The sequence below is a fragment of the Coloeus monedula genome, assembly GCF_965178545.1.
Source record: "Coloeus monedula genome assembly, chromosome: 6".
Taxonomy (NCBI): Eukaryota; Metazoa; Chordata; class Aves; order Passeriformes; family Corvidae; genus Coloeus; species Coloeus monedula.
In genome coordinates this window covers 285,674-295,578 of record NC_138786.1, presented here as the reverse complement: position 1 = coordinate 295,578, position 9,905 = coordinate 285,674, and the positions used below count along the sequence as shown (strand labels likewise).

General features: G+C 69.1%; 2 protein-coding genes across 2 annotated transcripts; one reads left to right on the top strand and one right to left on the bottom strand.

Moving 5' to 3' along the window:
* Positions 1-3,627: 3,627 nt before the first annotated feature.
* LOC309574581 (proteoglycan 3-like) lies at positions 3,628-4,817 on the top strand (the record flags this gene model as incomplete). Its single annotated transcript, XM_082284364.1, has 5 exons — positions 3,628-3,688; positions 3,857-3,948; positions 4,074-4,205; positions 4,391-4,502; positions 4,759-4,817. 5 exons carry the CDS (start codon positions 3,628-3,630, stop codon positions 4,815-4,817), a joined length of 456 nt encoding a protein of 151 aa, XP_082140490.1.
* Positions 4,818-5,029: 212 nt separating this feature from the next.
* On the bottom strand, positions 5,030-8,572 carry SLC43A3 (solute carrier family 43 member 3; the record flags this gene model as incomplete). Its single annotated transcript, XM_082283096.1, is given in 12 exon segments — positions 5,030-5,185; positions 5,599-5,722; positions 5,959-6,145; positions 6,398-6,511; positions 6,589-6,747; positions 7,080-7,186; positions 7,324-7,463; positions 7,662-7,754; positions 7,849-7,925; positions 8,010-8,056; positions 8,225-8,410; positions 8,412-8,572. Coding segments are annotated over 12 exon segments (1,551 nt in total).
* Between the last annotated feature and the right edge of the window lie 1,333 nt (positions 8,573-9,905).

Here is a 9,905-nt window from a genome sequence, read left to right as displayed (position 1 = left end):
ACAGAGGTCCTTGGGGAGAGGACACTGCGACCTCCACTGCCCACGCAGGAGCTGTGCAGGAAACAAGGGACACCTCCAGAACCCCTCTGTGCCCACCGTGGGTGCACCCAGCCAGGCCCCCCGGCCCTGCCCAAACACCGAGTGGGTGCTGACACCGAGACTTTATTGAGCTCTGAGGCAGGGGGTGCAGCCCCCCGTGCGGGGACAGCAGTGGGGGAGGCCTGGGGGCACCTGGGGGGACTGAGCCCCTCATATCTCGCAGATGAAGGGCAGCCGCCTCTTGCAAGGCACGCTCCTCCAGCGTCCATCTGGGGAGAGAAGAGGGGGGATCAGCCCATCGCCCACCAGCACCCCCACCTCCAGGGACCCCCTCCAGCCCTCAGGGATACCTCCCAGATCCCCCAGTGCCAGCCCCCCGGTGCCACCTCTCCATCCCCAGCCCCTCAGCACCCTCCCCCCATCGCCCAGACCCCCCGAGAGCCCCCACTGACTGTTGGTGCAGAGGGTGGTGCAGAAGCGGCGGCCGGGCAGGGGGTGCCCAGGCAGCCACTGGCTGTAGTTCCAGGGGCTCCGGTCGGTCCAGTGGCAGCTCGGGTATGGGATCTGCCAGCAGAGAAAGGGTGTGGGGACCCCCAGCACTGGGGACAGTGGCGTGGGAATGGGACATCCAGGGTGGGCACTAGGGATGCTGGGGCAAGGCTGGAGCACCCAAGCGGGCACTGCGGACACGGGCGGAGTTGCAGCCCTGCTGGTGGGCTGTGAGAACGCTGGGAATGGGATCGGGAACCCAGGTTGTGCACTGGGAACAGCGGGACGGGGCTGGGACACCCGGGGTGGGCGCTGGGGACACTGGGAGGAGGCAGGGTGCCCCGAGGCCAGAGCGGTGGCGGTGGGACGGGGGTCCTTACGGCAGGCTGGCTGACGGCGCCGATCCAGACCTGGCCGGCGTTGGAGTGCCGGCGCGCCAGGAGCAGCAGGAAGGTGTTGGTGCGGGAATCGTGGATCGAGGCCAAGCGCCCGCGGAAGCGCCGGGCACAGATGCGCTGCAGGGACACGGCTGTTACAGGGGGGCACTGGTGCCCCCACCCTGACGCCCCAGCCACCCCATCCCACCCCATCCCACCTGCGCACTGTAGAAGTTTCGGCAGCGGGAGACGACGACGTAGCGGCAGGTGGCAGTGCCCGGCATGCTGGGGACACCGAGCGCCCCCTTGTCACTGCTCCCCAGGCACCCGCTGTACTCCTCGGGCACCTCCAGCTCTGTCACATCCTCCTCGTCCTCCGCCGCAGGGCTGGCGAGAGCTGGGGACACCGGCTGTGTCACCCTGGCATCAGGGGTGTCCCCGGGATGTCCCCGTGGGCAGGTGGGGTGTGGGGGGCACTCACCGGAGCGGCTGACGGGAACTGTGCCCAGCAGGGCCAGGGCGATCAGCAGGCAGGGCCGCATGGCGTGGGCACACTGGGGACACCACTGGCACCCTCGGGAGATGCCACAGCCCCGTCACCCTCGGCCAGCCGGAGGACACCCCGTGGGGCCTCTGCCAGCCCCAGCGTCACCCTGTCCTCCCCACGTCCCCTCAGAAACCCCCCATATCCCCACTGTCCCTCCGCCATCCCCAGTGCCACTCCATGCCCCGTCCCCTCTGCCACCCCCAGTGCCATCCCCACAGCCCCCAGCCCTCCTGTGCCCACCGTGTGCCCAGTTCCTCACCTCCAGCCCTTGGGTCACCCCCTCCCCTGGGCACCCCGTGCCATTCTGTCCCCCACCATGCCCCCCCGGCACTCCAGAGCCCCCCAATGCCAGATTCGGGAACCCCCAACCCTGGCAGCTGAGGGCTGAGCCCACCCCCATGTCCCTGTCTGCGCTCCTCACCTCGGTCTTGGGGGGCTCTGCCCACTGCCACCCTTATATCGGTGACAGGGACACATGGCCCTGACCACAGCCTTGTGACACCCCCAACCACCAACTGTTGGGGACACAGGGGGGGACACCCGGGGGGGCTCTGCCAGCAGCCTGCCCAGCCAGTGCCTGGGGTCTGCTTGGTCCGGGGCAGGGGGTGCAGGGCATGGGGAGGGGGCTGTGCTGCTTTGGGGTGCAGGGCTGTGGGGAGGGGCTGTGCTGCTTTGGGGTGCGGGGCTGTGGGGAGGGGCTGTGAGGAGGGGGCTCAGGGAGTTTGGGGTGCGGGGCTGTGGGGAGGGGGCTCAGGGAGTTTGGGGTGCGGGGCTGTGGGGAGGGGGCTCAGGGAGTTTGGGGTGCAGGGGTGTGCGGAGGGGGCTCAGGGAGTTTGGGGTGCAGGGGTGTGGGGAGGGGGCTCAGGGAGTTTGGGGTGCAGGGTGTCAGTACAGGGGCTCAGGGAGTTTGGGGAGCAGAGGTGTGGGGAGGGGCTGTGGTGCTTTGGGGTGCAGGGGTGTGGGGAGGGGGCTCAGGGAGTTTGGGGTGCAGGGTGTCAGTACAGGGGCTCAGGGAGTTTGGGGAGCAGAGGTGTGGGGAGGGGCTGTGGTGCTTTGGGGTGCAGGGGTGTGGGGAGGGGGTTCAGGGAGTTTGGAGTGCAGGGTGTCAGTACAGGGGCTCAGGGAGTTTGGGGTGCAGGAGTGTGGGGAAGGGCTGTGGTGCTTTGGGGTGCAGGGTGTCAGTACAGGGGCTCAGGGAGTTTGGGGTGCAGGGGCTGAATGGGTGGGGGTGCAGGGGTGCAGGGGTGTGGAGATGAGGATGGGGGATTGGGGTGCAGAGTCCCCGGGGGGGTGTGGGTGCTCAGCTGCAGGCCAGGGGGCTGGTCAGGGGAGTGGGCGGCTTAGGAGGGGCTTAAGGGGGTCTGTGGCCAAACGGCCAGGCCGGACCTGGGGGGCCACGACCGTTGGGAAGGAAACAGCCCTTGGGCAAGCATGGCCGGCGGGAGATGGTATCAGCACGCCAACATCCCCTCTGCACCCCCAGCACCCCCACCCCGAGACACACGGCACCCCATACACCCGCCTTGCACCCCTCAAACTGGAGCCGCCCCCACCCCTGTAGCCCCAGCCCTGCCCCCCCCAGCACCCACCCTCTGCCCTGGGCACTGCCGTGCCCCCCCCAGCCCGCAGTCCCCCCACCCCAGGCCATATGTGTCCCGCTGCAGTGTCACCCCGGTGCCCCCATGGTGTCCCCAGGGCCAGGCTGGGTGGCGCAAGGCTGTGGTGGTGACATGTGGCCCTGTCAGCCCTATAAGGGGGACAACGGGCAGAGCCCCCCAGCCCCCAGGTGAGGACTGAGGACGGGGACAGGGACATGGAGGGTGACATCAGAGTGGGCTCAGCCCCTGGCTGCTGGGGCTGGGGACCAGGGGTGGGCATCCCTGAGGCTGGCACTGGGATGCCAGGCAGACACGGGAGTGGCACAGGGGATGGTGGAGGGACAGTGGGGATAAGGGGCGCAGAGGGGCAGGATGGGGTGAGGGACACAAGGTGGCACTGGGGGTGGCAGAGGAACAGTGGAGACATTAGGGCTGGCAGAGGGGCCACGGAGAGGACGGGTTGTTACCAAGGGTGGCACAGGGGCTCTGGACCATGGGGGTGGCCGAGGTTGATGGGCCTGTGGCATCTCCAGAGGGTGCTGGTGGTGTCCCCGGTGTCCCTGCGTGTCCTGCTGCCATGTGGCCCTGGCTGCTGCTCGCTCTGGCCCTGCTGGACACTGTTCCTGCCAGCCACCCTGGTGAGTTCCCCCCCACACACCCCTGCCTGCTCCCAGGGACACCCTGGGGACACCCTCAGTCCCTGCCACCCCCGTGCCATGCCCACCCCACTGACGCCAGATGCCCGGGGCTGGCAGTGGGTGGCAGAGGGACCCGTGGTACCAACCCCCCCCTCCTGCGCCCTGCAGCCCCCTACCAGCCCGGGGGGGTTCCTGCTGGTGAGACCCCCCAGCTGCGCTACGTGGTGGTGAAGAAGCTGCGCACCTACGCGGGCGCCCAGGTGAGGGGACATGGGGCACGGGGGGTGCGGGGGACGCCAGGCTGTGCCCGTCCCACAGCGGCACTGCCGGGAGGTGCCCGTGGGCACAGGTGAGCGCCCGGTGCCAGCCTGTGCCCGTCCCACAGCGCTACTGCCAGGACGTGTACCGGGGCCAGCTGGCCTCTGTGCACAGCGCTGCCCGCAACCAGGAGCTGCAGAAACTGGCACGAACCCACACCAAGTTGGCACCCTGGATCGGAGCTGTCACCAGCTGCAGGGTGAGGGGACACCGGGGGCAAGGGGCTGCCAAAGGGGTGCTGGGTGCTGGCGAGGAGATCAGCTGGGGGCTGCTTTGGGGGGTGAGGGGCTGGGTAGGGGGTGCTGGGGCCGGAGGCTGGGGTTTGAGGGGCTGAGTATGGGGTGCTGGGGGCTGCCACTGGGGGCTGAAGTGTTGGCACAGCAGGCGGGGCAGTGGGAGTCGCGCTGGGAGGACTCCAGCCCCTGGAACTACGCGAACTGGGCGCCCATCCATCCTCACCACATCGTCACCACCTGCACCACCCTCAGTACCCGAGGTGAGGTCACCCACCCACCGTGTCCAGGCTTGGGGGATGCTGGGGAGGGGAGCACAGGCTACTGAGGAATTGGAGGAACACTGGGAGGACACTGGGGCGGTGTGGGGAGAGGGCTACAGGTCTCTGGGGGGGGCACTGGGAGGGGGTACAGGGTACTGGGGGGCCAAGGGGGGGACGTAGGGGGCACTGGAAGCGGTTGCAGGGTGCTGGGGGCCCTGGGAACCACCCACGGCCCTGACACTGTCCTTGTCCCCAGACGGGCTCTGGCGAAGCCGCTTCTGCTTCCAGCTGCGCCCCTTCATCTGCCAGTACTGAGCCCCCAGTGCTGCCGTGGCCCCCCAGGTCCTTTCCCAGTAAAGCAGAGGTGCCCTGAGCCGTGTCTGTGTGCGCCGAGGGCCTGCAGAGGGGGCTGGGGAGTCGTGGGGGCAGCACGGCGAGTGGAGGGGGCAGCGATGTTTATTGTCCCCAAGCCCCCCACCCCACTGGCACAGCGCCCCCAGGCCAGTACAAAAATGGGGTGCTGGGGCTCAGTGTGGGGTCTCGGCGTGGATCTCAGCGCTGGGGGTGGCTGCCAGGGGGGTGCTGGCCATCCCCAGCTCCTTGGCTCGCCGCTGGCACTCGCGGGCCACCACCACGGGGCTGACAAAGGCCAACAGCACCACGGCGATGAGCCCCAAGTTCATCTGCGGGGTGGAAGAGTGTCAGGGCAGGGGGCTGGGGGCTGACCCCACCCAAGGGGCCCCTGGGCCAGCCCCATGATTCCCCCATCCCCTGCGTTAGCCCAGGACACTTGGGGCGGCACTCCCATTTCCCCAAGGGCAGGATTCCCATCCTCCCTGGCGCAGGGCCCCCATTTCCCCTGGAGCAGGACCCCATCCCTCCCGGGGCAGCATCCCCATTTCCCCATGGGGCAGGACCCCCATTTTCCCACGGGCAGAACCTCAGTCACTCCTCGGGCAGGATCCCCGTTTCCCCACGGCACGAGACCCCCATTGCCCTGCGGGGCAAGGCTGCATCCCTCCCGGGGCAGGACCCCCATTTCCCCGTGGAGCAGCCCCCCCATCCCTCACTCGGGGGGCCCACAGGGCACACTCACATAGAAGGGGTCCCCCTGGAGCGGCCCCTGCACCAGGGCGACACACGGGTACTGCAGCAGGGCCACCAGCGCCGACAGCGCCATGGCCAGCCCGTACAGCTTCCCGAAGTGCTGCGGGGGGAACCTGCCAGGCACCCGCGTCACCAACGGGCATCTCCTGACCCCTGACAGCCCCACCCCGATGCCCTCTCCCCCGACACCTCCACCACGTCGCCTGCCACCCTCCAGCTCCACCGCCATCCCCTGCCACCCCATCCCGACCATGCCAGCCTGTCCCCTGCCACGCCCACAAGGACCGTGTCCCCATCCCCTGCCACCCTGGGCCCTGCGTCCCCCGTGGCCGCGGCTGTCCCCACTCACGCGATGGCCAGGAAGGCGGCGTTGCCGCCGTACAGGAAGGAGCGGCTGATGACCTGCAGCACGAAGGTGCCGAACTGGACGGGCAGGACGGGCACGGCGGCAAGCACGGAGAACAGCAGGCACTGCGCCACCGTCACCACCAGCGACAGCACCGCCGACCGCAGGTCTGCCAGCGCGGCCAGCGCCCCTGCGGGCACGGGGCTCAGGGCACGGCGACACGGCCCCCTCCGTGTCCCCTCCCAGGGGCCGCGGGCTCGGGCACGATGGTGGTGGCAGCAATGAGGCCGTGGGGGACAGGGGCCGCAGGACTGGGAGGCATGGTCGCCCCCAAAGTGTTGTGCCAGGGGGGGCTGACCCTTGGGGTGAGGGGCCGTGGGGGTCAGTTGTTCTCAGGGCACGGGGCTCAGCTGCCCTTGGGGCAGGGCGGGGGGACAGTTACCCTCAGGGCGGGGACCCTTTCCCCGCTTGTGCCGGTCGAGGATGAGGCCGTTCCAGGGGGCACAGAGCACCCCGCAGAGCTGGGTGAAGGCGAAGGCGTTGGTGTAGGTGCTCACTGCGGGGGGACAGCGTCAGGCGGGCGCCGCCAGCCCCGGGGCTCTGCGCCGCGTCCCCCCCGCCACGCTGCCGTACCCCGGCCGTGGTCCCCGTGCGCCAGGTGCTCGAGCTGCGGGTTGAGGGTGCCGATGAACAGGTAGTGGCGAAGCTGCATCACCGAGAGCCAGGCCACGTGCCAGGCGAAGAGCCACGAGCAGGCGCAGGCCCGGAACGGCGTCCCGGAGGGGGCCCCACCTGCGCAGGAGTCAGGGCGGGGCACACACAGACACACCCCCGGCCGCACCCGCACCCTGCCCCTGCCCCTTCGGACGTGCCCACCCTTCGGCCGCGCCCACACTGCCGCACCCATTCCCGAGTGCCCATTCACTCCTGCATTTGCATATCATGGCCACGCCCATGTACGGCCGTGCCCGCCCACCAGCGGGCCGCACCCCTCAATTTGCATACTCAGGACCGCCCTCCGGTCGTGCCACGCCCCATCATTTACATGGCCCTGCCTACCTGCGGCCGCGCCCACCTCCTTAGGTAGCCCCACCCCCCGCAGACCAGATCCCCACCCCCGGCACCTCGAGGGATGGGGGGTTCCAGGGGTGTCTCCTCGGGTCCGGCCTCTGCCGGGGGCTGCTTGTCCTTGTAGGTTCGGTAGGAGCGGGAACGGCCCCGGCACCGCAGCCTGCGGGAGCGCCTGTGTCACCCTGTGTCCGCCTGGCGCGGCTGGACCTGCCCGGGGACAGGACCCGCTGCCCACAGGGCGGGACCCAGCCGCCCCTCTCCCCAGAGCCCCAGCGGGGCGCGGCCAGCCCCCCGTACCCGTAGTCGTAGTCGGGGGGCAGCGGGTACGGGATGTGGGTGCGCGGCATCAGGAAGAGGGTGCGCAGGAGGTGCCAGGCGCTGCAGGCTGCCAGGAAGAGGAACATGGCCCGCAGGGACAGCCCGTGCTCGTACAGCAGCTGGGGACAGGGACGGAGTCAGGGACGGAGACAGGCCGCCACCGGCCACCTGCTCAGGGCCTAGGTCTGTCCCCATCTGTGGCCCCAGCAGCGACCCAGCTGTGTCCCAGACTGTGTCCCCGCCATGTCCGTAAATGTGACCCAACTGTTCCCAGCTCTGTCCTCCCCTGCCCCCACCGCCACGTCCCTCGCACCCACCTTGACGATGAGGAAGATGGCAGAGGAGGAGTCGAAGGCCCCGTTGTAGAGGGTGATGAGGATGGAGCGGTAGTTCCCGAACAGGTTTCCCACCTGGCACCAGGAGAGACCCGTGTGCCATCAGGGCCGTCCCATGGAGGGCGGGTGTCCTGCTGCCGGGTGGGTGTCAGGGTGCCGGGAGACCCACCTGCATGTTGGTGAGGATGAGGAGGATGCCACCCACCGACAGCATGGACATGGCCGGGAAGAGCAGCACCGCCATCTCTGGGGACATGGGGGTCAGCGGGGACAGCGGTTACCGAAGAGATCCCCCCCGGGGCTGGGGACCCCCCGGCCAAAGAGCCTCACCTGGGGTGGAGAAGGCAACGAGCAGGGTCCCACCAGCGTAGAGGGAGCTGGAGGGCACAGCGGAGACACGTGGGGACAGGATCCCGGGAATCACACGAGATTCCCCTATCCCAGCCCCATGGGAGGCGGGCCACCCCAATAACCCCCCTTTCTCAGCAGCCCCCGGCCCAAGCCCTGTCCCCCCGGTGCCCGTGTCCCCCCGGCGCAGGGCTCACATGGCGATGAGGCGTGCGGCCATGGTGCCGAAGCGGTCAAAAACGACGCCCATGGGGAAGGTCATGAAGTTGTTCATGAAGGAGCCAATGGTGAAGACCAGGGAGAACTGCTCATCCTGCCCGCTGCAATCTGGGGATGGCCATAAGTGGGGCATGGGGACACGGAGACGTGGGCATGGGGACGCCGGGACGCAGGCACCCGGGGACACGGGTCAGCAGAGATGCAGGGGACACCGGGCGTGCGGGGACACCACGGACGTGACGATACTGGAGACACGGACTGGGGGACAGCAGGCACGTGGGCTCGGAGATGGCAGGGACACGGAACACTGCAGGGCAGCAGGACATCGGGGACAGCAAAGACACAGGCACAGGCGCAGTGGGGACGTGGGGCAGCACGGGGCATCAGGACAGCGGGGGCACGAGTCAGGGGACCAGGGGGACAGGTGGGGGTCCATACCAGACCCCAGGGTGAGGTTGGGGCCGGGGGTGGCGGAGGGCTGGCACAGCCCCTCGAAGTAGCCCAGGTCCTTGAGGACGAAGACGAGGGAGGCCCAGCCGAAGATGATGCCGCAGAAGGCGCCGCACTCCAGCAGCCCCGACAGGAAGGTCCCCAGGCGCTTGGCCAGCCCCGCACCCCCCGCCATGTCCCCCGCCCGGGCGGCCACCTGCCCGGGCTGTCACCAGCCTGGGACGTCTTCGCAGAGCCTGCGGGTGACAAAGGCCGGGTGTCACACCATGCTGGCACCCACCGGGGGCACGGGGACGCGTGGGGCGCACAGGGGCACGTGCCAGCACGTGGCCACCCGGGCAAAGGCCACCGTGGGTCCGGCTCTGCCCCTTGTCCCTCGCCACGGCGGCTGGCGCTGGTGTCCCTCCATGTGCCAGGGCACAGGGCAGGCCCCTGCAGCGGCCAGGGCTCGCACAGGTGGCGACAGCTGTTCACGGGTGGCACACACCCGTTTACAGACGCACACGAGGGTTCGCGGGGGCATGCGCGGGTTCACAGGTGCGCACGCAGGTCTGTGGGCACACATTTATGGGCACACACACATGGGCACACACACACATTTACGGGCACACACACGTTTACAGGCACACACATTTATGGGCACACACACATGGGCACACACACACACATTTATGGGCACACACACACCTGCTCACAGGCACACACACGCGTGTTGGCATGCACACACACAGCCTTACAGGCACACACACCTGCTGAGCCCCGTCCTGCGCCCCTCACCCACCTGCACGCGGCCAGGCCCTCCTGGTGCCACCGTGACTTTCGCCGCCGCCGTGGAGTTTGAACCCCAGCAGCGTGGCTGGGATGCACCTCCGCATCCCCGCTGACCCCGCTCTAATCTCCCGGGAGCACGCGCGGATCCCCCGGGCTGCCGGTCCCGATAGGACCTCGGGCCCCCCGATAGCACCTCGGGCCCCCCGGTGGTGACTCGGTCCCCCCACTGCACTCCCCCTGTGCTGTCCCTATTGCCCCGAGCCAGCCCGGCCCAGGACCTGGCACAACCCTGGGGACACTGGCACGTGCTCTGGTGACAACAACACAGCCCTGGGAACACCAACATCTCCCAGGGACACCAGCATCCCCAGGGGACCTGGCACAGCCGTGGGGACACTGGCACACGGCTGCGCACCCTAGTGTGAGCGCTGGGGACAC